General features: G+C 46.7%; 2 protein-coding genes across 5 annotated transcripts in view; one reads left to right on the plus strand and one right to left on the minus strand.

The window, feature by feature from the left end:
- LOC306807159 (transcription initiation factor TFIID subunit 4-like) overlaps window positions 1-4,069 on the plus strand; it is a 143,984-nt gene extending 139,915 nt beyond the window's left edge. The window contains exon 15 of the mRNA XM_079316472.1: window positions 1,104-4,069. Within this exon, the coding sequence (XP_079172598.1) occupies window positions 1,104-1,268 (165 nt within the window). The 3' untranslated portion in view covers window positions 1,269-4,069. The remainder of the gene's footprint in view (window positions 1-1,103) is intronic.
- KCTD15 (potassium channel tetramerization domain containing 15) overlaps window positions 2,016-27,201 on the minus strand; it is a 45,285-nt gene continuing 20,099 nt past the window's right edge. For 3 of the 4 annotated variants that reach the window (XM_079316483.1, XM_079316482.1, XM_079316484.1), the window contains exons 3-5: window positions 18,489-18,633; window positions 10,985-11,290; window positions 2,016-6,271 (exon numbers count right to left, since the gene is read on the minus strand). In XM_079316483.1, the coding sequence (XP_079172609.1) occupies window positions 6,116-6,271; window positions 10,985-11,290; window positions 18,489-18,633 (607 nt within the window). In that variant the 3' untranslated portion in view covers window positions 2,016-6,115. The remainder of the gene's footprint in view (window positions 6,272-10,984; window positions 11,291-18,488; window positions 18,634-27,201) is intronic. The other variant, XR_013775644.1, reaches the window with a different exon arrangement.

Here is a 27,201-nt window from a genome sequence, read left to right on the forward strand (position 1 = left end):
AAATACCATGAGTGGTGCAGTTCTGCAAGGACAGAGGGAAACAGTGCCATGCCTTGCTCTCAGCTGACCATATATGCTTCCCCTACAACCTTTCAGTAGTAAAATTTCCCTTAACTGTATTCTTAATGTCTGGAGTCAAAATCCTGGAATGAGTATTTCCTGGGGAAGGGAAGGTAGGTTTGAGCAGCAGTAAGTAAATTTGGGATATTAAAAGCATTGGAAATTTTACCAGGTGTCTTAGAGGTTTGAAAAATAGCTTAAATCTTTTCAGAGATTAAAACCTATTTTTCTAACTTAGAACACTTTATTTTGCTACAAACCAATTGGAATTAATAAAAACAATGAACTCCTATGGATGAAAAAAACAAGTGAACATGTGTGTGCATCAGGTTTCAGTTTAAACTCCAGGAAACTGCAGGGGCTTTAATTATGTCCTTTCTTTTTCTAAATATTCAGATCACAGTGTTCTCAGGCCCAGTTGAAGAATTTTCTCTGTATATACAAAGCCAGGATGAGGTATTCAGTAATTCAGTGCCAATGAACCAATTAAAAAATACATAATTATTTAACATAGCTGTCAAAACAAGTATACTGATACTTGAGTTTATCATCACACAATGTCTGAGTCTGTGATTTTTCCATTTAATTTTTTGATGGTTTCTGAGTATCTCCCCACACTGAGCCCTTCTCTTCAGCAGACCCAGAGGAGAGAACTGGGGTCCCTGTGGGGACTCCCAGTGTGTCACTCACCTGTTCCCAGTCCTGGCATGAGCAGCAGGATTGTGCACACATTTGATGTATTGATGGTCTTATTTGCTGAAAATATTTCTGTTCTTAAAAGGTCCTGAATGTAAACTGGTGAACATGACAGTAGCAGGATGTTGTAAGTGAACAAGGTTTACCCTTACATGCTTGCAGGTTAACTCGGTGAGACTCAGAAGAATAGAAGAAATAGTAATAATTATAGAAAAGCCCTCTTGTGATGGGCTCAGAATGAGGCTGATAATGACCCAGGGAAGCTGTTCAGAAGAATGCAGCAGCTGCAGCCCGGGCAGGGGAAGCCCTTGGCTGCTGCAGACTCAGCTGTGCTGTTTCTCTTGCAGGGCGTGGGGCTGTGCGGGGGCAGCCAGGGGCTGGGCACAGCCTCCCCCAGGCAGTACCCCCGGCAGAAAATCACACGGGTGAACCTCAGGGACTTCATCTTCTACATGGAGCAGGAGCGAGAAATGAGCCATTCCCTGCTGCTCTACCGAGCTCTGCTGAAATAAAGCCAACACTTGTACTGAACGCTCCACAGAAGCTCAACTTGCTTTGAAAGCTGTCATTTTAATGTGCCTTCTATTTTTTTCAGAAGTCAACGTTCCAGTAATTTTGTTTTGTAAAATTGTCAGACACATGCAATAAATTCCCTTTATGTAAAAAATTATATATATATAAATATATATATAAAAACCACAAAAAATGTGCAAAAGGTTTTAAAATGTTAACTCCACAAACAAAACCAACATCGAAGGCTTGCTCCATTTGGCCATTTTAGGTAAGGCTGAAGTAGCTGTGTTGAAGTTACACAAATGCAATGCTCACCTAAACCATCTCCTGGCCAGGCCTGGGACAGGTTCACAGGAGTGGGTCCCAGCCGTGGTGTTCACCTGAGTGCTCACTCCTGGTGCTGGGCTCATTTTGTTTGCAGTTTACTAGCACTGGCTCACTAACCACAGTGATACCTGTTGCTACTTTACTTAGTCGTAATGGCAATTTTTTGCACAGGCAAGAGACTAGCCACTGCACACTCCCACAAATTTTATATATTTAGGATTTTTGCTTTTACTGCACAGCTCATTTCCTGAACCATTTGCTGAACCAAATCTTAAGTGTATGAAATCTGTGTGCAGGGTCTCAGCTGAGTTACCTTGACTTGCTTCCAGTTGTTTTCTAAATCTCATCAACCTTTTGCGCATTTGTAGCAGCTGGTTAGTAACAAGATTCAAAGTTGGGTTTTATTTTCTAAAAAAAAAAAAAAAAAAAAAAAGTTAATTTATTTATTGCAAAGAGTATGGTTTAATGGTGGTTTTAAAAGAGACTATTGTTCAGTAAAGATTTTAGAGTATTGTATATGGATTTTTAAAGTCGCTGTAAAGGTTTTTGGGGGCTGATGCGCTCCTGGAGCGTGGAGAGCAGGTGAGCCCTGGCAGTGCCACCTGGAGAGAGGACACCTGTGCCCTGCACGGCTGGACCAAGGCTCCAGCCCTCAGCAGGGGAGGCTCCTGGGCAGGCACGTGGCTTCAGGCAGAAGGAGCAGCTGGAAGTACCTAAAGGTGGGTGAATGCCTTTAAAATGCTTTGCTGAAGCAGAGTCAGGACACACACGGTGTGAGTCTGAGAAACGGGGATCGAGCAGGCAGGGGGCACGAGCTAACAGTGTTACAGTCACCACAAAGGGAGACTTTTGTTATTTATCTTCTCCATTTTTACTATGTTATGCTTGCCACTTTTTTGAGGCAATATTTTTTTTGATGGGAAACCATAGCGAAAGCACAAATAGAACTATTTGTCCAATAGTTTTAAAAACAAAGGTTTTAATTATTTTTTAAGGTTTATGAAAAGCAGAAGAAAATTTATACTGCTGCTATTTAGCCAAAAGATTATTCATAAGGTATTTAAGGCCAGGAAGTGTAAAGTTATGTTTTAAATGTATTGATAATTTGTACATATTGTTTATAAAGGCCTTGTGTTTATTAGAGTTACGTTATTTTGATGATTTCTGTACATACTGGTAAATACCCCCAATTTGTGTGAAAACATACTCCCTTATTTGTACTTATTTTGTAAAGAAATAAAACAATTTACTAAAGTAACACATCGAGTGACATACAGTATTAATTTATCAAACATGAATTTCACATTGTCTTGTAGTTCTTAAGCACTGGTCAGAAACATTTTGCATTAAAATATTAACAGAATACCCACAAACAAATATTAAAACCAAATACTTCCATGTTTTGTTGTGCTGATTCTTATCCTTTGTGAAACATCTAATAAAATTGTCAACAAAGCTCGGTGCCATCAGGACAGAGAATGGATGCTCTCAGCAGTGGCTTTCTTGGGAGCCAGGAGTCCAAGCACAACAGAACATCCTCCTCACTCCCTGCCTGCCACTGCAGCTGGGACAGCCTGGACACAAAGTGCTCGTGAAGCCTCGTGCTTGGCAGGCACGGGGCAGTGCTCAGCAACAGAGAATCAGAACAGTTTTGCTCAATGGAATCAGGTGGAAAACCAGGCTGTGCTTTATTCTTGGCCTTCGCCACGCAAACGTGCACACCACGGCTTCTGTGGGGCTTTAGAGCATCTCAGGGATGCTGAGCAATGTTCTTCATTAAGTTATGTTGCTGTGGTTTAAGGCCAGAAGTAAATATTCAAATCAGTTTTTGCTGATATTGATGCCTAAAAATATAGGGAAATAAGTAAAAAATAGATAAATGAAACTGTAATAATCTTTAAATAAGTGACCTGAAGTTACTAACTAAAAGAACATGTCCTAGCTTAACTTTTTTTTTAAAAGGCATATTTCTTCTAAGAAAGTGATTGTTTCCACATGTCTTCTTGCCTTTGTGCTGTTTTGCAGTCAATGCTGTGATGTCATGGTTTAAACTTTCCATCTCAAGTTCACATTTAACTTGGCTGGTGCAGCCTGGAATCCTTTCCAATGCCACCTCAGCAAAGCTGCCCCAACCACGGGAGCTGCTTTCTTGAGCCATAAAAAAATACAGTAAACACCAAACTGAGGAAAAACCAACCAACCAACCAAGCAACCACAAATACTTCCAACGTTCCACAGATGTGTAAAAGCACCATCCCAGTCTGCATTCCCAGAGCTGCCTGGGGAGAGCACCAGGGGCAGGAGCAGCCCCTGGGATGGAATATCACCTTTATTCCCTGGAGCAGCCCCTGGGATGGAATATCACCTTTATTCCCTGGCTGAGAGGTAAGAACTGCACAGGGTGTGCTGCCACAAGAGCTCAGCTCACCCTGTGCCAGAGGGCAGGGCAGGAGTGGATACAGGACAGAGGATACAGGATAAAAAACAAGAACCTGAATGGACCTGAAGGATACTTTGGACTTAAAGGTATGAAAGTAATAAATAAAACAATTCTATCTTTTTGTAAGACATGGCTACATCAAGCTGAATGGAGCAAAGGGCTGGAAAAGACACAATTAAAAATTCTCACCTCTTTCAAACAACATGGGAGATAGAGTGAGTGTTCCACCCTACGTGCTTGTTTTTGTTCATTTACTTTACAGAAATGTTTATGGCATGAAGTACTGTATAAGAAATGTGCATACACAAATACATGACAATTATACATTAAGTTCTTTACAATATTAAATGTATAATATACAATTCTACAGATATCTTACATACAAAGGTGAATGTTGTGCCACATATTTAAATATGGCAATGCCTAGCAACTTTAGAATGTCGTACAAGTATAAAACCACAAAATAAAATAACTTTACAACTCTTAAAGTAGACAGATTTGCTCAACTGTTCGGCTAAGGTGGCAGGCCAAGTGGCCAGGATTGCCATTAGAGATTTCTGAGTTGGGTGACCAAGGTGAGAAAACCTGCAGAGGTCTGATTTTCCATGGACAGGTATCCAGCCCTTTTCCAAAAATTAGACCCCTGCCTAGATTTTACCTTGGACAGTCAGTACAGCTCATTGCTTTTGAAAACACTAGTCTTAAACGTGACTTTTAAATTTTGCCTGATTGCAATCAATTTGCATTAAGAACTGCTGACCACTTAATACTCTGTCCTTTGTTCCATATGGCCATACTTATGCATTTAAAAAGAGTTTAATTAAAATTCAGCATCTACAACAGTATTCTATAAATTAATGTGGGAGAAGCTAAATTGTGATTAACACGTGAATTAGTGATTGAGGACCCAATCATGCTAAACACCAATAAACAGGATTTAGCAGAATGTTATTTATAACCTTGCACCTGCAAGCATGGTGCTGTCTCCTGAGTTAGAAAGCCCTGTGAGTCAGTGCCAAGTCCTGGCAGAAGCAGGACCCTCCTGCAGACAGACCCCTGACTTCATTACAAAGTTACACAGGTAGAGGGCAGCTAGAGAATTTTAATAATAATTTAAAGTAAAAAAACAATTTAAACTGAAGGCGGCCTGCTTTCATCTGGCAATGGCAATACAGGGTTTTAACAACTCTTTGCAAGAATTCCAAATCCATAAAGAGCAAGCTTGTCCAAAATTCTTAAATTTTCCTGCTAAATGTGGGCTTCTAACATGGTCAGTAAATGATTAACAAGGGGTGGCTTGCTTGGTAGAACCACACTTCTCTGATGATGCAAAACTTAAAAGCTGCTGTGTCAAAACAAGATTGGCTTTAACAGAGCTACAGCTCCACGTGGGGTGTGTGACCCTCGTGTGTGTGATGGTGGATGGCATTTCATTTTGTGCTTCCAGATCCCTACTGTTGCAGATATTGCCATAAGTGGGCCTGTCTAAGTTCTTGTCACTTGTTTGGTTTGGTTTGTGGGGGGGTTTAGTACTGAGCACCAGTGACTATAGATCAGTCCTCTCCTGGTTCTGGATCCTGTTCACAGAGAGAGACCTCAGCTGGAAATGAAGTATAAAAATAAGCCATTTGCCCATGGGGGTGAGTACAATCACCAGGTGGCCGTGGTGCTGGGGTGTGAAGCACAGCTGATATGGAGGAGGGGCACTCAGGGAAGGTTCTCAGTGCAGTTTTTGGGGCTCTTCCTCCCGCAGCTCTGGGGCGTCCCTGGGCTCTGCTGCTCCGTTCCACTGCTCCCATGGCACAGCTCCAGTGCAGGGCCAGGGCTCTGCAGCCCTGCCTGCTCCACAGCACTGCTGCTCAGCCCAAAGAACATCCCAGCCCTGCCGTGCTGGTGTGCTCAGGAACTCCAGCGGGTCTGCCATTCCACGGCTGGCTACGCGACAGGTAGTTTCAGAATACCACTAATTGGCAACATCAAGTCAAAATCTGTTTGCTAATACTGTTTTGCAAATCCTTAGTGTTTCACATAAGGGACTATTAAACACTTCTATGGTTACAAAGGGGGGCAGGGGAGGGTCTAGTCCAGGGGCTCCTGTTTTATTCTGATTGTTGGGGTGGGTTGTGCTCGTCTGTCTTCGCGGCACAGCACGTACTCGCTGAACTGGGAGGAATCCACCCCGCCACCACAGGAAGCTGCCACGCTAAATCCCTTCTGAAACAATCTTTCCAGCACCTGCAATGTGGAGGGAAAAAAAATCAGATTAATATTTAGCAAATTTTAGTGATGAAAGCATTCAGAAGCACCAGATCTAAATGATGGATTTGGCCTTTCGAGTCCTCGCTGAATGAATATTATTCAGCTATAATTCTATAACTTATTGTTAAATGACTATACTGTGATTAAAGTCTCGCTCTCAGCAAACCTCTGTAGAAAACAAAAATTAATCAAAGAAATAAGCACTCTGCAGAACAGCTTAGTACATTATATAGTAAAATACTGGACTGTGGTGATACTCTCGTTCCTTATAGAAAGCAACATCAGGTTTAAGTTCTAATAAAAAGTGCCAATTATTCATTAGTACTATGAAGAGTCTGAGAGAGAAGGAGGCTGAGAAGCTCTTCCTTGGCAGCTGAAAATGTATTGGGAGCTCAAATGACACATCCACCAGATCTTTGTGGCAATCACAGCTGTGTGCCCTCGCTGGAAGGGAGCAAAGCACAGAAGGGACAGGATGCAGAGCCAGGACATGGAAAACAGGGAAATGCTCTGGCCCAAGAAAGAGGTTAATCTGTACTGCCCAAATACATATTTTCTCTTTCTCCTCCTAAAGAAAAGTTGGTGCAATTTAGATGCATGAATTTAAGGAACCCAGAGGCAACTTTAATTTCTGTGCCTGTCACACAGCACATTTCCCCAGGACACACTGATCCTGGCACTGGGATTGGGGCGTTTTTCACATGCTGAGCGTGCTGGTATTTGGCTTCCCAGCAGAGCAGGACACACCAGGCTTTTCCCAGAGTCAGGTGAGGGCAGAAGCCAGATCCACCCTGGGCACAGCACAGTGCAGGACCCACTCAGGCTCTCCTGAGTCCTGGGCAGCAGAAGAATGGCTGCTGTGTTTTCTTCTATTGATAAATGCCACCAAGGAGCAGCATGTGCTCTTCTCCAAAAGCCTCACCCAAAGTGTGGCTCCCACTGTGGCTGCAACAGGAACAGGGAGGTGACCCCATGGTTTAACAAACCCAAGGATCCTGGTCACAGCAGCACCAGAGGTGTGACACCTCTCTGTGTCCACAGCAACCTGGACCAAGCCCTTTAAAACTTGTTCTTCATCCTAGAGAAGTGTCTGAGCAATACATCCACCTCCAGGGCTGAGGTTCCAGCAGTTTGCTCTGTTCAGTGTCCCTGTGAGCAGCAGTGCTGACACCAGAGCACTGCCCTCACCCAGACCCACGAGAGCCCCTGTGCTTCACCACTTCTGCCTGATGTGGGCTCTGCTTTTTCCACAAACATGATTTTGGAAGGACAGCTGTGTCCAAGGTGGTGTCCTGGTGCAGTGCAAACCATGGCAGCAGCATTTGCTGGCTCTAATCCCTTCCATCCCTCCTTAGGGGCTGCCTGTGTTATCCAGCTGCATTTAATCCAGGGTTTGGCTTTTCAGGGCTCTCTTTTGGAGTTTTACTTGTTTTACTCTTGCTATCCTGGCTCTAAGTACAGGCAAAGGAAAGAGGCTGCTCCAGCAGAGCTTTGCCTAAGTCATGCAGAGTCTGCTGAAAATCAACTTGCCTGAGGAGTTCTGCCTGGCCCTGGGACACAGGGACTTAACAATCTCACAAAGTCACATCTGCCAAATCTCCCTGACTTTTGCCCTGATTTTTACATACTCTACACTGCAAGGAAGTAGTAGAACTGAAAGATCAAAAAATCACACCACAGTATGGAATAAAAATGAAATGGGAGAGAAGGAAAGAAGAGGCAGGAGAGTGGGTTAATAAAATACATTTAAGATAGAGAAAGCAAGTTTCCATCCCTCCTGTTCACCCAGGCTGCAGAACAGGAATGGGGTGCAGACACCAGCACTGTTCCTCCTCAGAGAGGAGGGCAGGAGTCTGAGAGGGAAGGAGGAATAAGGCATCAGCAGGCTGCTGCTCAGGCTGCAGTACATCCTGCCTGGATCTGATCACTGCTCCAGCCCTGACAGGATGAAGATGAGAGAAAACCCAGCCATGGCAAAGGAGGCCTCTTCCCCTGAACTGGATAGGGAACAGAGCATGGACAGGTAAGATTTCTGAGACAGATGGGACTTCAAAACCCTTGCTAAAAAGTTTTTTAAATCAATTTGCTTCTAAGACAAAAAGCAGGGGGGTGCCCTTGGCTTGCCTCGGACCAAAGCTATGGAAAGCTGGATGTTAACACAGGATTCCTTTCCACTGGATATTAACACAGGATTCTTCTTGACTGAGCCTCTCTGCAAACACCCAGCCCAGACAGACACTGCACCTCAGGAGCACCACACCCAACAAAGCCACTCATTTCGGCTCAGTACCTGAGCAGAAGGTCTTTCCTTCTGCTGGAAGGAGCACACTGCCTATAATCTGCTGTTAAAAACCTTGGCATCAATCAGTTTTCTCAGCAAGAAACAGAACTGGCCAAATCCTGTAATCAGTGCAGAGGATGTTTAAATACTGCAGTTTCAAGTGTCACTGGGATGAGGCTGAGCTCAGGTCTAGGGAGAAAAGCTCCTTTCAGTGCTCCTGTGCATGAGACTGAACAGCACTTTGGACATGGACAGGTTTAAATTCCATTTAGATTTGACTCTATGCACATTCTTTCTTCTGAAGGTAAGATATGGACAGGGGGAAAGGAGTGACCATCTCTGCTGAAAACCTCCTAAGAGAATATGCCAAAACCTGAGTGTCATCTGTGACTCTCCCATGTCCAGGGACACATGCACATCATTAAACAGAGGATTTGTGCTCAGATTTAATATATGCTGTCTTCCAATATTCCAAGCACATCTGATTTTGTTGGAAAGTTTTCCAAATGGAAACCTGATCCTTTCACATAGTGCATTTAATTTAAATTCTGCAGAATATTAACAAATACATTCTTAATTATGAAGATTTAATGTTCAACATTCACAAGTATCACAGAATTTTCTCTAAGGTAAATTCATGATTCCCATCAGAACCTATAGAAAGGAGTTGAAAAAACCTATACCTTATATATATAATTACAAATGGGTGTAAAATTAAGAGTTACTATATTTTTTGCCTATTAAGTGTTCATATTCTTTGTTTTATATGCACAGTTCTTAATATAAAGCATGCAATGAAAATGTTTTTCAAATATAGAAAAAAATGTATAAATATTGCAATTGTGCTGCCAAATACACTGAGCAGAGCATAGGAAGAAGTAAGGTATCACCTCAGCAAACAGCAGACAGGCTTCTGTGTTGTTCTCTGGGATTCTTTGCAAGTAATTCTGCTCTTCCCACCCCCACCCATCTTCCTTAAGTCTGTGCATTTGCCTCACTGTACTTCCAACTTTTGATTTTTTAATATTGTTTTTCCAAAAACTTCCTTGGAGGGGGAAGAGCAGTGCCTGTGTGCTGACCAGAGTTCATCAGAGCCAGTGCTAATTAGCTGCTGATTTCATCAGCCTTTGGTCTCAGAAATGCATCATTTTCCAGAAAGTGTTTGAAAACACTTTCTATTAATTATATAGTAAAATGATGTAACTTAGTAAAATGATGTAATTTAACAGCATTACTTATACTTTAACTCTTTGACAGAAAATTTTTTCCATGACATGAACTTGCAAAGAGACCCTTTGATTCTGTCTGAATTTTGACTGAATTCAAAACACATTCAAATAACAGCAGTAATTAGTGTTCAGCTTTTACTGCACATGTATCCTATGAGTTACAGCACTGAATGAAGGAGAGCTGATGTGGCAGCCAGAGCTCTGCCAGGCACTGAGTGGTCACTGTGACCCTCCAGGGTTCCAGTGCCTCTCATTCCTTGTGTGAATTCCCAGGGTCCCATGGACAGCCTGCCTGGGACACAAATGCTCTTCCCTACCCCCTGACCTGAGCTGAACTGCTCCTCTCCTCCCAGCACAGCATGAGACACCTCCCTGTCCCCTGCCAGCACAGGGAGCAGCCCCTGACCACCCCAAACCTTCCAAACCCAGCCCAAACCCACCCCAAACCCTGCCAATCCCAGCCCCTGACCACCCCAAACCTTCCAAACCCACCCCAAACCCTGCCAAGTGCCAAACTGCCAAGGGCTGTGCAGAATTAACCACAACCAAGCACCCCACTAACCCACTGCTGCCATCCACCTATCTGTCCAGTTATCTTCTTTTGTTTCATATGTTTAATTTTAAACCTAATGTCAAAACTCTGAGTGTAAAATGAAATACATTTTTGTTTAAAATACTCTGGGCAATTTTTATAGAACATCCTTTTGAAAAAAAAAAAAGTGCAGAGATCAATTTTTTTAAGTCCATCCCGCAGGCACCATCATTTAATTATGAGTGAGACATAAATTATGCATTTACACATTGTTGCATTTTCTATAAAATGGTGTGGAGATTTTTTTTGTAGTTTTTGGAACTCTCTCTTTCTTCCTAGAGGCACTTTGGAGGGAAAAAAAAAAACTGCCAAAGGCTATACATTGATGAAAAAAATTAGCATTTATCAGTATAACACCATTATGAGGCCAGCATGGCACTACCATACACAAAATCTAAATGTATTTTTCTGCTTAGACTTAGGAAAACCTGAAAGACTGTGATCTCACCAGGCAGAAAAATGCTTCCTTGCAGTAGAACCACTGAAAGTAATTGGGCAGAAGCAAATAATTTGCATAGAATTGAAGACAAAGTAAGAGATCAGCCCAGCCAGGGCTGAGGCAGCACAAGAGGCCATTCCTGCATTACCTGCACAGAGTTCAACCTGCAGTATCCATTCAGGGGAAACCTGATAACGTGGGTGGGGTCCTGGTTCCAGCCTGCATTCACAGAGTTGCACATGACATCCCCAGTCTCTGGGAAGATCTCTTCTATCAAAGCCTTCTCTCCACTCAATGCAATTCTTTCCCCCAGATCTGGAGTCACTCTTACAACCAAGCAGTCACAAGGCTGGAAATGTTTCCTTTGTTCTTTCTCTTGTTTCCATCGCTCCAGTTCCTTAATCATTGGCTGCAGCTGGTAATACTTTGCTTCTTCATATAAAAGATTAAAGTCCTGGGAAAAAAAAAAAAAAAAAAAAAAAAGAAAAAAAAAGAGAGGGAGAGAGAGAAACTAGAAATGCTTATAGTTCTCTTTTAAAAATGAGTATTGTTCCTGTTTGACCTACTTAGGCTTATGTATTGTCAGCAAGAGAGCAAAGGCAACAGGTACCCAGGTACTCACACCTCCACAGAAAACCACACAGGGCTGCTGCTCAATCTGAGCTGACTGAAGTTCCCATTGCACTGAATTATCCCTTCATTTATTATCCCACAAGCTCAATGCCAGGAGGCTTGCTCTTGGATTAAGAAATCAAAATAGCTGGTTGAATAAACAAAGCTTCCTGATGTAAGAGAAAATGTTCCAAGCCCTAGTCTGCACTCTGCTAGTTCTGATCTCACAGCAATCTCAGTCTTCCCCTCCCTCACATGTTAGAGATGGAGATGTCAGTTCAGCTTCACTTCTCACCTGTCTTTGCTGAGGCTGAAATTCACTCCAGCAGCTGAGCTGCTGCCTGCAGTTGGTGCCTATTCATGTGTTTAAAGTGCACTCTGGAGCCCTGTAAATGCCATGGAGGCAGTGGCCACCCTGCTGGCTGGAGCCAGCTCTGTGCTCCAGTGCCTGCAAAGAAGCAGCTCTGCCCTGCCACATGTCCAGCACTGCACCTGGGCTTTGGGCACTTCCAATTCCCAGCTGGATCTAATTCCCAGTTCTGTGATTGCTTCATCAGACTCTGACAGCTCTTCCCACCTCAGCTGAAATATGTTAGCACAGGGTGTGAGCATCCCCAGAGCCCAGGAGCTGTGAGCCAGCCACACCAGGAGCAGAGGACAATCCTCCCAGAGGAAAAGGAGCTACAGGAGCTCAGGCTCCTCCCTGCAAATTCCTGGGTTTGCTTCCTGGCTCTTTGCACATGCAAATGCTGCACCACAGGTGATTCTGTGGGGTGTGCTGGAGGTCAGCACCTGGCACAAAGGCCAGTTCTGCACCCATGAAATGAAAAAGAAAATTAAATTAAAAGAAAAATCAAGACTGAAATGACTGAAATTATTTGGACTGGGAAGAATGATATGACAAGAAGCAATAAAGAAATGGGCACCAAAATGACATGAAAAATAAAGGGTGTGCTGCTGCCCCAGGACTCAGGGAGGAAGGGGAATCAAAGGCCAGGGAACATGCAGCACAAAAAGGTGCCACTCTTCACAGAGGTTTAGAATTAACCTGTAAAATCTGCTGCTGCAGGGTATTGCTGAACCAAAGCAGTTAGCTCTGCTCAAATTTGGCAGCACAGACCCATGGTGGTGGAGGTGCTCCTTCACCCCTGGGCTGCTGCAGCCTGGGGACACATGAATATTCACAGGGCAGGGCAAGGTGATCCCTGACAAAAGGGACATCCAATCCTTTCCATCTCTTTGATGTCTGCCAGGGTTGGGACAATGTGCACAGGCTGAGGGAGAAAAAAGAGCTGGAGGATAGGAGCAGCAGAGGGGAAGCAGGATAAGAGCAAGAGGGAAGAAATGAGGGCAACAAACACTCCCATGGGACAGCTTGAGGATGGGAAACGAGAAGATTAAAGAAGAAATCATGCAGAGAGGATGCTGCAAACAACCAATAACTGGTGCAGACAAGGAGATGTGGAGGCTGCTGCACCACCTGGGCTCAGGTGAGACAGCACCAGCCCCAAAGGGATCCCCACCAACCATCACTGCTTTCCTCTGCCCACCAGGGATGCTCCCTGAACAGGGCAGCAGTTTAAACCAGCAGGGATTGGTGGCCTAAATTAGAAATATGAGATTCTGAAATCTGTGTGCAGGACACTGAACAGCACAGTCTGTGTGTTCACTACAGGGGTGTGTGCAGTGCCTGCCAAGTGTTCACTACCAGCACTGCTGGTGCCATGGGTTGCTTTTTCAAGCAAGGAAACATGCAATCCTAAGGAAAAATGTGCTGGTGTAGAGTGAACAGGAGCACCCAGTATTTCTGAAGGCAATGGAGAGTCATCTGCTGTTTTCAGTATGTCCTGAAAAACCAGTTTTATATATCTGGGTTCATGGACACTATAAAATAAGGTATTGTTTGTAAAATCAATCAAGTGAGTATGTGCTAAGAAAACACAACAGTAAAACCTGGAAGAGATGGTACAGTGATGGAGAACAGAGCCCTTCATTTTTGAGAGCAGAGAGCAGTACAGTGCTCCTGAGGCTGGATGTGAAGTCCATGACACTGCAGAGTCTGTGACTGCCTTCACTGGCTTTGGACCAGCCTGACAGTTCCTGAACCCTTCACTTCAATGTCCTGCACCCTCAGGCCACAACAGCAATGCCAAAAGCCAAGCAGAAGCAGGATCACAGCACCCCTACTTCTCCCACAGCCAACTGAGCCCACCCCATCACCTGCAGCTTTGTAGTGACTCTTGCTAGCTGCCATTTGCCCTAAAATGAACAGGATCAATTTTACATTCTCATACAGTTTTGTGAGAAGAAAACTTGCTTCCAAATGAACAGCTCTTCCAGTGCTGCTCCCAGAGTGACAGAGCCACACCTGGGGAGGCTGTGTGGGAATCAGGGCTGTGCTGGAGCACCCTGGGCTCTGTGGGATCAGGGGGCACTGCCACAGCAGCCTGGGCTGAGCCAGGGCTGGTGTCTGGGCTGTCCTAAAGTCAGACTCGTGCCTGTGTCTATTCCACACCTGGCTGAGCACTAACATGGGAGGGCTGTGCACAACAAGGGCCCTGTAACACACTCTGGGCACTGGGCTGTGCTGGTGCCAGCAGGTGATGCCAGGGAATCAGGCACCTACTGGCAGTGCCAACAGAGGGAAGTTGTTGTGCTGTAGCACAGTAACAAGGGCAGGGGATTAAAAACTGTCTTCTTTAGGCAAGAGAAATTCACTGCTGTGCACCAGTGGCAGTGCTGGGAAGGGACACCTTGTGTGAGCCCACAGCCACCAGCACAGAGGCTGCCCCACCCTGTGGGACATTTGGCCTTTCTGCAGGAGGGACTGGGGCATCCTGAGGGAATCTGACTGTGCTTAAGGAGGGAAGAGGATTTCACAAACCCAGGAGTACAGCATGAGTGGCTCACAGCATGGGGGTCAGCTCTCCAAACCCTGTGCTTGGGCAGGGGCTCTGCACACCAGGCCCACAGTCTTTCCCTTCAGGTTTTATACAGTGCTCAGAATTCTGTCTGTGACCAGACAGGGAGAGCCCAGCTCTGGACTAGCTGCATTGAATGACTGGGATGCTCAGGTGATACTGGCACAGGTATTTCTAACCTTGCACTGCAGATATCAAATCCTACCCTGAAGGTTCACTGAAGTTTAATATGAAATGTAGAGTGGGAGAGTTAAACCCACCAGGGAGGTGCCACAGGAACTGCATGAAAACATTTCCATGCTGTTAATTTTGATAAGGAATGATGCAGACATGATCCTCCCAGCCCCATCCAGGAGAGGCACAGTGTCCAAGGGCAGAGAAATTCACTGAATCCCAGCCCCAGAGCAGCCCTGACCCCTGCAATGGACATGGACATGACACTGCCCCCCTCCCACGGGCTCCAGCCTGGGCAGGGCAGAGTTCTGAGCAGCACTGTACAGCAGGTGTTGTACAGCACCCAGAACTCCTTGTCCTGCAGGACTAATGCATCTCCCATCTCTCACCAGCATCATCTCTGTGTCCCCAGCTCCCTACCAGCAGCACAGAGCCAAGCACTGTGACAGTGCAGCTGCTCCTGTTTAGCCTGGGAACACATTTTACTCCAGGGTGACTCCCACCCCCAGTGGCACTCACAAGCAGGGGAGACAGCACAGCCTTTAAACTGCCTGTGAAGCACCACAAAAAAGCCTTTACAGCTACCAGGAGCCTTCATTCTCCCGTGGCTGCTGCAGGAGCTGGTGGGGGAGCTCTGCCAGGTCCCTTGAGAGGAGGGATGCACACAGCCCCTCTCCAGCCACAGCTCCTGGCCCACAGCTACATCTCATGGGACACACAGATCTTCAAAGGTGCAGCCTTTTGCCTTTCACAAAATAATTTAGTAGGAAAGCTTGCTTTTTTTTTTTTTTTTTTTTTTTTTTCCAAGTGGGCAAAATTCTGCAGTCACCTCTGGCAAAGGTGGCATTTTCCTGGGCAGGAGATGGGAGCTGTGACCCAGGGGTGCTGCAGTTTCCATGTCAGGGCCAGTGGGTGGGACAGATCTGCTGCCCAGGCAGAGACTGGGACCACCTGTGCCACAGACCTGATGCTGTTCTCTCAGTAGCTTTATTCTGGTACCTAATGTTGACTCCTGAACAGGCTGAAATGATTCTTCCTGTCCATTTTTCACTTGTTATCCTTTATTACATGAAACAACAAACTGTCACCCTAACTCAGTGTTTCTTTTGTATTTTTAGTGCTGTGAAGATCTGACTCCTGGCTATGAAAGAAAGTTGCTCACTTCCACAATGACAACTGCACCGTTCCCTGAGGTCAGTGAGGATTTTAGGTGCAAGCACACACATTTAATAACTGCATTAATAAATTAGAGCAGTGGCCTTGTAACTCTGGTGTTAGAGGTGATCTCTGTAATGCACACAGAACTCAGATGTGCTGTGCCTTGGTGCTCCTCCCCTCTGAGAGGCAGTGACAACACACACTCTGCCTGTGTGCATTTCTGTTTGATGATCTCTGAGCAGGACTGGGTCTCAAACAAAGGCACAACAGCTCCAGGTCTGTGTGCAGCTGGGCACTGATGTGCTGCTCAGCAGGTGCTGGGGGAGCCCCTGTGACTGCAGGAGTGCAGCAGAGCAGGAGCAGCTCCTGGGGCAGTGCCAGGGCTGGGGTGCTGGGCTCTGTCCCAGCCTCTGCCCCAGGCTCAGGGATGCTCACAGGAGCAGCAGCACTGAGCCAGGCCCTGCACACCACCCAGAGCAGGCACAGGGAGCCTGGCTGCAGGGCAGAGCCCAAACACTCACACTCACTCCTCAGCACACCTCATGTGCCTTAAAATCCCCCAAACCCAGGAAATTACAGCAACCATGAGAGTGCTGCTTTCAGCAAGAAGACACTTTCAAGCTCTGGCTCAGTACTAGTTGCAAGTGTAATTAATATTCATTGTAAACACACCACTCAGACTTGATAATAAAGAATCACTAGCCTAGGAACACACACCCCACTTTCTCTGCATTTCAGTGTTAACTTAGTCTGAAAACAACACTGAAATAGCAAACACAATAATGCTGGTGTGGTACTGACATTCCAAACTTTCCAAAATAACCATCTGAGCAGCAATTCAAGTTGAAAAGCAACTTGGCTAAACCTTGAGGCTAATAAACTGCTTGATTAAATTACGGGGTAAAAAACTAATAAATATTCAAAACACTTGATAATGCTTTGTTTGACATAAAGAACATTTAATGCAAGTCTCACTGGAAAAGCTGTCAGGTTTTATACCTTAAATAGAGTTTTGCATTTAGAAACACAGAGTGATTCCATTTGCTGCCTTTGATTATTGTCTTCTGTCACTTTAATCATGCTGGCAAAATTACACGATTTCTGTGAAGTTAAATCCGTTTACAGTGCAGTTTTAATACAGCTTTACAGAGCATTCTTCTATGCATTTTGATTTAGTTACTCCCTACCTAGCAATGCTTTGCTTTGTTCTTGAGCCCTCATTAGCCTGGGGTTTGCTCTGAAGCTCTCCCAGGGAGGAACTGAATAAAATGCAGTTAACCCTGTGCAAAGGGATGGTCTGGAGCAGTGGCCTGAGCTGGGCACAGCTCCCTGAGCCTCCCCAGCCCTGCCAGGGCTCACTGCACAGACAAGTCCTTGGCACCCATGGGCACCCTTCCCTCCAGGCTCCAGCCAAACCCTGCTGCTTCTGTTACTGAGCACCTCAAGCCTGATGCTGGTCCAGGCCATGACCAGCTCACAGCTCTTCTCTCTTCTCTCCCACCCTCTCTTCTCACACCTTGTCCCACTGGATTGTCCAAAACACTGCTGCTAAAGCATCCCTCCAGCACTTCTCCACCCAACCCCTTTCCCTGACCCATCCTACAACCCTGGGGCTGGGCTGGTCCTCACCCTCAATGCTGCACACAGGTTTTCTCTCATTTCTCTGCAGGATTTTTCTCCCCCCCAGCCCTCATTTCTCTGTCTCCCCCATCTCACAGCCTCCCCAGCCCTGTGCCCCTCACCAGTGATCACCAGGAGCCCAAACCCAGGACTGCCAAGAGCTGCCCTGCCTCAGGACAAGCTGTGAGCTGAGACCCTCCCAGACATGATGCTCCTCCTGACCCAGGTGGGAATGGCTCAGTCTGCACAACAGGGACCAGCTCCACCCCAGAGCAAGGGCCACCACCACAGCTCTGCCACTCACAAATGACCAAGTGATCAGCCAGCACAACAAAGTGCAATGGCATTTCAGAGAAAGCAGGAGCTCTCCTCCCTAGCAATGCTCTGCATCCTCTAACTGAGCACATCCTCATCTGCCATCCCAATTTATTCATCATTTCATCCTGGAATTGGTGCTTTTGTTGAATCTTGTCATCTATGTTTGGACACTTTTGTTTTCTAATTTTCATACATAAGGGTGACAATGTTGGAAGTTTCCTAAGTGCAAAGCCAAGCAAACAAGGCTGAAAGGAGAGACTTTAAACAATCAAAGGAGCAACCATGACTTCATCCAAAACATGTCCTGCTCCTTAAAAAGCCTTCAGCCAATTCCATCTCCCAAGAATATTTTGACATTAACTGTGAGCAGATTACTTTCTGAAATCAAAGTATCTGCATAGGTTTTGCCTAACACAAATGGGCTTGTTTAAGGGTTTCTTTCTTACACCAGCAAGAAAAAAATTTACACAGTTCAAGTCTTCTACATATCAAATTTAAAACACTTATTTCAGATTCTGAGCATTAAACCCTGCTAAATGCAAGCTGCTGATGTTGCTTCTTAATTGTTGTTATACCCTGATAAATAAGCTAAAAATGTGAGAAAATACAATTAGTTTAGAAAAACTGAAACAGCTTCATAGTTTAACTTTTCTGGGTATCCATGACAACCATTAGTCCATTTATTAAATAACAGCATCCATGGTGTAATACACAAGTACTAAAAAATCCTAACAAATAAATAGCAACATTTAGTTAAGTGTGTTTAGGTCAAGCACACAAATCAACCTGCACCAAAACAAATGACAGAACAGGAGGAAAAAACAGATTGCTGACTGTAGCTTTCCTTACCTTAAAGTCATCTGGGAGCAGTAGCTTAGATGTCCTTAGGAAGCTTAATATATATCTGAAAATCTCCCCATCTCGATCAATGAAATAATGTTGTTTTAAACTGTCCAAGACAATAGGCTCTGTGCCATTAAACAGACGACTTATTCTGAAATAAAAGAAGAGAAAAAGAAATGGGCAAAAGAGACAAAATCTCATTGCAGCCTCAGGGCTTAAGAACAACCAATTGAGGTGCATCAACTGAATGTGCATAAGGTAATGCAGATGTTAATTTGGTGACAAACACATGCAGAGGGCAGGAGGGTGGGCAGTGAGATTGCCCTGGCACCCAGCTGGTGCTGCCTCAGTCAGGAAAGCACCCTGGAATGCTCACCCATGGCTGGGACAGTGATTTTGGGAGAACTCGAGTCCCTGGCTGCTGGACATCCCTGCCCACCAGGTGCTGCTAATGGGGTTCCATCAGAGATGAGTTCCTGGCCATGATCAAACACCATCCACTGCAAGCACCTTCCTGTGCTGCTCAAAGTGCTGCCCAAGCATTGGGATGGGCTGCATGGGCTGTCAGTGTCCATCCAGTGCAGCATGTTCTGGGAAAGCACATACCAGTGGCCATGAGCCCTAGGCACAGCCTGTGGGACCACAGTGTCACCCCCAGCAGCCCTGGGACGAGCCTGGCAGGGGGAGAGCACCATGGCAAACCTTTTGTGAGAAAAAAAAAAACAAAAACAGAGCAAGACCTGTGAGACTGGGGGACCAAAGGACCACAGCAGCTCCAACTCCAGGTTTTTCAAGTCCCAAGGAGCCTGCTCCACAGAGAGCAGAGCAGGCATCTGCCTGGCTGCCACTCCTGCAGCCTCTCCCTTCCAAATGCCTGGCCTCTCTCACACTGCTCTGCCTTCCCATGAGAAATAACCCAGCTGAATATATGTTCTTGAAAGGGAAAACGCAGGAGACAGACAGCAACGACCTATTAAGTAATTGAGTCCCTCTCCCTGACAGGGCAGCATTGTTCCCAACTGCACAGTGTCTCGCCTTTCAAAGTCAAGTCTTAAATAATCCTGCCAGGGAGGACTCCTCCATCTCCCAGAGAGGCCATCCCACAGCTGGCTGGGTTTCACTGCCGAGCCACCCCTTCCAATGGCCCATGAAATCCCCTCTGAGACCAGGGCAGGGCTTTCCCCTTCCCTGCAAAACAAGCTCATCAAGCCTTGCTGCAGGCAGTGTCCAGCACTGCTGACCAGGGCTGCAGCCACAGCCCTGCTGCCTCCTTCCCCCCAGCACCACCTCCCTCCTCCAGCAGCCTGGGGGCATCTGCAAGGGATGCCAGTGCCCACCCAGGGCTGGGAAGGAGCAGCTCTGCTGCCCCACTGATGGTGCTCCTGGCTGTGCCCTGCACAGCTGCACCTCGCTCTGATCTTCTAACTTGCTAATACATTTGCAGATTTATTAATGCGCCATTTATATTGAAATAAAACATGGGAATATTAAATAAAACTGGACTTAGTAAGTCTCTGCTGAATTCTAATAAAAAACCTTTTTGCCCTCTTAATTAAGGAAGCTGCAGGTTTTAATGCCTGCTGTCATGGCCATGCCACAATACACCTAGTCTGAGTTACTTGTGAGAATACCCAAGTGCTCTCCTCTCCTAAACCCTAATTATAATATTTACTGTTTTCTCCAACCTCCAGCATTCCTACAGTATCAGAGAATATCACCCAGTTCACCTGGCAACAATTAATTTATATAATCACAAGGTTCAGTGAGACTCCTGTTCTACTTTGTTATTTTACGGCCATTTGCCCAAGACAGTTAAATACACTGCTTTGTATTACATTTGTGTTACATTTTACTCCAGCAACCAGACAGTTAACTGATTTCCTTGGCAGTGGTGGCTGTGCTGGGATACACCTAAAGCAGAGGAAGCACTGGATAGCTTAAGGTTCAGTACATACATTTACTGAGTAAATTTGCATGGCTGTTGGAAGTTTTGAGATCTCACACGTAAGGAAGCTGAGCTGTGGCTGAACCCTCCCCTCCCTTGCTGCCCTTTCTCTGTGGAGCCTGCTCAGCTCTGTATGGGCACAGGGGAAGGTCTGCCAACAACGACAGGGTGCACAGAAGGCAGAGTACAAAATTTTAATGGGCCACTCTTTAATGTAGTAAAGCATTTTTTTGGTAATGAAAACAAAACATGAATTTTGAGGCTCCACTTTGTGGAGTGCCCTGAGCTGTATTTCTTCACCAGCAAAATTACTGCTGGGGAAAGAAACTCACAGAGTGTTGAAAGACTTAACTGCCACCCCAAAAACAGAGTGATGAATAGTTCAAGGATTTATTTGACATTTTAGGGGGCTGCTATGTTCCAAGAACCAACTGCACTGCAGCATGTTGTAATGCTGAGTGTGGAAAGCGCTCCTGCTTCTCCCAGTTTAAACCATACCTGGGAAACCCTTTGGAAAATGCAATGCTGTGAGCACAAAATGAGCTCACATGGGCAGGATTCCTCACCTGTGTGAGGCTGAGGAGAAGAGCAGGAGCAGTCCATGCTCTGCACCAGGACATGAAGCTCTCCATGGACAGGTTTTGGTGGCCAGAACAGAATTCCTCACACAGGAGCAGAGAAGCAAAATGCACTCAGGCTGGCAGAGAGCTGGCAAGGCAGCAAGAGCAGAGGCACAGGAAGGGCTCTGCACTGGACAGACTTGCTAATGATCAATCAGAAATAAGGTAGCAGCTCAGGAAGCTGCTCCCTCCAGGGACCCACCGTGTGCCTTGAGTTAAAATTATGTTGCAGCAGCTCAGCCTGGGCAGCAGTTACCCTAAAAATGGCTGTTCTTATGATTGGTAGTGGCAAACAGGACTGTATACTGGTGGATAAATCAGTTAATGGCATTTTCAGGAGGCACTTGCTTAGGGCACACAGATATGGTACTTGCAGTGATGCCTGTGGAGAGGCAGGAGGCACAGGGAAAGGGAGAAAAGGCACCAAGAGCTGCACTGGGATCCTACAGCAAAGGGCAAGTCTGAGCAATGAACACTTCTTCAGCATTCCCACCTTGCTGGAAGAGATGCTTCACTTTCTAATTTAGAAACACTTGTATAATCTGTGTCCAGTATTTAATTTCCATACAGGGAGCATACTGAGCCAGGACCAACCCCAGCAGTTGCAAGCCCAAGGATGCCAAGTGTGTCTTTCCACTGCCTCCACCACCATGCTCACACCATCTGCCCAGGGCACTCATCTTCCTCCTAGCTGCCTCTTCTTCCTCCTGGGCTGCTCCTGCCCTCCCAGCAATGGGCTCTTCCCACCTGGTGCTCACTGTGCCTCCACCCAGCCCCCAGAGGGTCCCTGTGCCCAGCCCCACGGGGCTGGTGTCCAGCTCCAGCCTGGCACCTCGAGCCCTGCCTCTCCCAGGAGCCAGAGCACAACCTGTTGATCCCACTCCTGCTGTTCCTTTGTGCTCCTCTCTTTTCTGCTACAGGCTTTTTACATTTTCAATAATGTTTTGCCAAAACGCCGAGGGGCGAGTTTCCAGCTTTGTACCAATTTTACTATGATATTAAGATCTTCTTTTATTAGATTAAAAACAAACAACAAAGACAGCCAACCCACAAGGACAAGAGTGCCAGTAAATTCTTTTCTAAGTTTCTTGGGCAGGGAAAGAAGCCCTGTGCTGCTGCAAGTACCTACAGAAGGCTGCAGCTCACCCACCCCCTGCCCCATCTCCTGCTGGGGCAGCAGCACAGAGGGGCTGCAGGGCAGAGCTCAGCACTCACCACCTCCTCCAGCAACTTCCCAACTCCATCCCAGAATCAGACAGGGCTTTGGGCACGCACAGCTCCCTCCAGATTCCCAAAAATCATCACTGAGCACAGCCGTGGGTGTGCACATCACACACAGCTGCTGGGGAGCTTCATGGCACTTTGGGACAGGAAAGGTTTTGGGGTGGAGCAGTTTGCTCTCTGGTTTGGGCCAGTTTAGCCATTTTCTTGACAGCTTTATTTTGAACAGAAAATAGAAGTTCTTTCCTAATAAATCTGGTTCCAGAGGTCTTAGGAAGAGCAGTCAGTATTGTGGAAGCTGTGAGCAAACAGTAGCTGGGACTGTGGCACCATGAGGCCCCCAGACCCCCATATCCCCCTCTTGTGGGGGCCACTGTGGTCCTGGTGTCCCCTGTGCACAGTGACACAGTGTAAGCAAAGCTCTCTATCACAATATTGCACTAAAAGTATTAATTTAAGTAATTACATTATTAATATTTAACTGTTCAGTGATATTTTTGTCATTCATAATTTAGCTGTTTACATTTATTAAAAATTGATTTTGTAGACACTTTCTCTGCCCAATGTCAAATCAGCAGGGAATGCACATTTCAGCAAGCTGTCATTAAAACGTGTCTCCCCCCTAATTTCATGGGAGGGCAGGGGAAGGAGGGAGAAATGCCTGTCTGTGGGTCCTGCAAGTCTGTGCTGCAGGCAGAGCCCTCCCTGCTGAACCTGCCCCTGGTGTGCCCTCCTGCCCTGCACATCTGCACATCTCCTGTGCTCAGGGGCTCTCAGCTGCTCCTGCCTTTTGGGCCTGGCTGTGGGAAATGGCACAGAGAGGGAGAAGAGGGTTATTTAGAGATGGGACACTGAGCATGACCTGAAACTGCCCTGCAGAAGCATCCCTGGTATAGCAGGGTCCAGCCACTGCTGCTGAGCACAAACAGTGCTGCTTATCTCTGAAATACTTGCTCAAGGTGGGTAGGACAGATACTCTTATCTGCTTGGGAGAGAAAAAATGCCATGAATTGGAGCAGAGGTGCTTGACAGCCTCACAGGGTGTCTGGCAGTGCTGTGTCTGTCAGGAGTCTCTGCTGTCCCATCACAAGGCAGACACTGCTGGGAAAGCACTCTGGAAGGCTCTGCAGTGCCTGTGCCAGGAGCCAGCTCTGCTGGCACTGCCACAGCCCAGCTGGAGCACTGATGGGCACTGCACAGTGCTGCCACACCTTCCAGTAGCATTTTTCCTATTTCCAGTATTTCTATAAAAACTGGATTTGTGCACACGTTCTCAGCACAGCAGACCATAATGGAGAAAACACATGCATTTGCTTTCCCCAGGGAGGCACCTTAAAACAGCCAGCCTGTCTGAAAAGCAGAAAAGCTGGCCAGAGGAGGACAGGGATAGCCCAGCAGATGGGTGTCTTCTGCCTGCTGGCCTGGCATTAGTTATGAGAGGTGTGAAGGCACTGCCTCTGCCAGGGCACAAGCTCCCTCATGCCCTGCACTGCAAGGAACGTGGCTAAAAGATGCATCTGGCTGCAACAGGTTTTGTGATCTGCCTCAGTTTAAAACTTCAGCTACAATCAGTGTGCCAGCTGAATGGTTGTACCATACCTTCCCTCCCTCCTCTCTGAGCTGTGATGTTAACCCCTCTGCAGCTGAGAGCAGAAAGCTCTGAGGAGAGGCAGCACTGCAGCCTGGACAGTGTCCACCCAGCCTGGCTGTCCTGTGTGCAGAACCCTGTGAGGCTCTGTCCATCCCTGTGAGGCTCTGTCCATCCCTGTGAGGCTCTGCCCTGTGTGCAGAACCCTGTGAGGCTCTGTCCATCCCTGTGAGGCTCTGCCCTGTGTGCAGAACCCTGTGAGGCTCTGTCCATCCCTGTGAGGCTCTGCCCATGCAGCTCTTCCATCAAAGACATCTGCACCACCCAGGACTGCTGCAGGCAGTGAGCTTGGCTTGGAGGGCACTGGGCTGGGGAGAATCTTTTAAGCATCTTTTGTTTGGACAGTGATGAGGAAAAACTCTATGTGAGAGACTGAGTTAAACCTTGGGTATGAACTGCTGCTCTGCAAACTATGACATCCAAGCAGCCACGTGTGCCTCCCAAATGGAGTTTCTGGCAAGAGCAAGCACCAGATCAGGTCCCAAGGGCAGTGCAGGCACCAAGCCTGTGGTGTCACACAGGTCACCAGCACTCCATGGGCTCCAGCCACCCTGGCCACTGGATCCTTCTCCTCACACTCCCACTGCTGGGGCAAGCACCTTCCCTTCAGCAAGGCAGGCTCAGGTGCCAGTGTCCCACAGACACTGCCAGACCTGGCAATCCTGATGACACAAGTGAGCTACTACCACAGATGCTCAAAACAAAATGGACCTGTGAAAACAAAACACAGACAGCAAAGCCTCAATTTTTACCAAGAGCATCAAGCAGTACAGTCCAACCTCAGCTAAAGGGGAGGAGTGTACTGGGGTGGCATTGCCAAGCTTTGGTAGCAGAGGAACTACAGGGGTGAGAAGCTGCCAGAAGCTTCTCCATGTCTGGCAGAGCAAATCCCTGGCACTTCAAAGACAGATGGGCCACTGGCCAAGGCTGTGCCAAATCAGAACTAGTAGTAACACCTCTGTGACAAGAGTGTTAAGAAGAAAAAGAAAAGTTACTGCACAGTTGTAATTGTGGCCAGAGAAGAGCAGGATGAGAACATGTGGGAGGAACAACTCTGCAGAAACAAGGGGAGAAGGAGGGCAGGAGGTGCTCCAGGTGCCAGAGCTGGGACTCCTCTGCAGCCCATGTGATGATCATGGTGAAACAGCTGTGCCCCTCAGCCCATGGGATCCATGGGGATGCACAGAACCACCCCAGCCCATGGGATCCATGAGGTGCAGAGACCCATGAGGATGAAGAGATCCATGGGGATGCACAGATCCATGGGAGTGCACAGATACATGGGGGATGCACAGATCCCCCCCTGTCCATGGGGATGCACAGATACATGGGGGATGCACAGATCCATGGGATGCACAGATCCATGGAGTATGCATAGATCCATGGGGGTGCAGGGATCCATGGGGTGCACAGATCCATGGGGTGCACAGATCCATGGGGGTGCAGGGATCCATGGGGTGCACAGATCCATGAGGTGCACAGATCCATGGGATCCATGGGATGCACAGATCCATGGGGAATGCACAGATCCATAGGGTGCACACATCCATGGGATGCACAGATCCCCCCAGCCCATGGGGAAGATGCTCACACTGGAGCAGGTGATGCCTGGAGGAGGCTGTGACCCAGTGGCAGACCCAGGGGAGGGGCCCTGGCTCCAGGCTGGAGCAGCCTGTCCCTGGAGGACAGCAGCCCATGGGAAGGAGAGCCATGTCCCAGCAGTTCTGGGAGGGCTGTGAGCCCGTGGGAGGGACACCCCTGCAGCAGGGATGGTTTGGCTGCTCTCATGAGATAGAGCCACACAAGAGCAGCCCCTGCAGAAGTCTCCTGTGGGAAGAACCCCACCATCCTGCAGGGAACAGCCCCTCTCCCTGAGCAGCAGGGGGATGAACTGACCAAAACCTCCATTCCCTGCCTCCCTGTGCCACCAGGGGAGGAGACAGAGCTGGGACAGAGGTGGGGCTGGGGGGAAGTGTTTATTTTACTTCTCATTATCCTATTTTGTTAGAAATAAATCCAACTAATATCTCTAATTCCAGCCTGTTTTGCCTGTGATGGCATTTCCTGAGTGACCTCTCCTGGTCTTTACCCCATGAACCTTCACTGTATTTTCTCTCCCCTGCCCAGTTGTGGAGGGGTGAGAGAGAAGCTCTGGGTGCCTGGAGTGCAGCCAGGTCAGCTCACCACAAGGAGCTAACTCACAAGGCAATATGCTTATCCATATCCAACTCCTGTAACCTCCTGCTCCTGCCTCCCTGAGCAGATCCTGGAATGCCACAGGAGGTTTTTGAGCCATATGCTCACTTTGCTGTGCTTCTGAAGGATATTACACTCATTAACTACTGAGCACCTGAAGGAACTGCAGGATCTATTACCTAGATTTAATACTTCATATTTTGCTGTTCAGGCTCCAATATCTATTTTTGTTACAGATCAGAGCTAGTCTATACAGTATCAACATGTATTTTTAAAAGTCAATAATCCATAAAGAACATTATAATCTACCATGCAGAATCATTCTTAGGAAGCTCTGGAAGGATTTTCTTTCTTCTTTCTATGCCAGCACTAAAAAAGCAAAATCAGGTATATAATGGATTTTGTAGTTAAAACAAAGCCATGGACAATTCTGTTTTCTGTTCACTGTTACTATCAATTAAAGTCCACTGGAGCAACAGGTAATAAAATCCACTGAAGTGGAAATTACCTATTATTTCTGAAATATCACAAAGCATTCATGGTAAGGGTGAGAGATGCTTGCTGTTTATAGCCTATCTCCACATTTAAGACACTTTAGCAGATGACTTTAATGTATAATTTCCTGGAAATGTGTATGCATTCATATATTGATGCACTACACTTATCTCCTAATTTGCAGGAACAGTATCAACTCAACATAAATTAGCAGGTAAGACAAGGAAATGGAAACACTAATCCCAGGCAGAGAAGCCTGTGTCTTTTCCTGAATGAAAATATTCTCTTGGTAGTCAAGAGCCACTCTGGCCCTGCATCAGCCACACATCCCAACAGGAAGGAGTGGTCAAACAATTACAACGAGCAGACCAAGGAGTTGAGGCTCTGCAAGCTTCCCTTTTCAAGCTTTTCTTTCTCACCAGGCTTACAAGGGTATGATCCCCAAACTCTCCACCTGCTCTGGGATCAGGGCCATCAGCACAGATCATTTATCCCAAATTTCTCAGCAGCCAGCTTCTCCCTGGAGTGGGAGACCAGCAGGACACAGCCCTCAGCAGGCTGATGGCTCCAGCTTCCCTTATTCAAGAGTTCGGA

This window comes from Erithacus rubecula (assembly GCF_903797595.1).
Source record: "Erithacus rubecula genome assembly, chromosome: 12".
NCBI lineage: Eukaryota > Metazoa > Chordata > Aves > Passeriformes > Muscicapidae > Erithacus > Erithacus rubecula.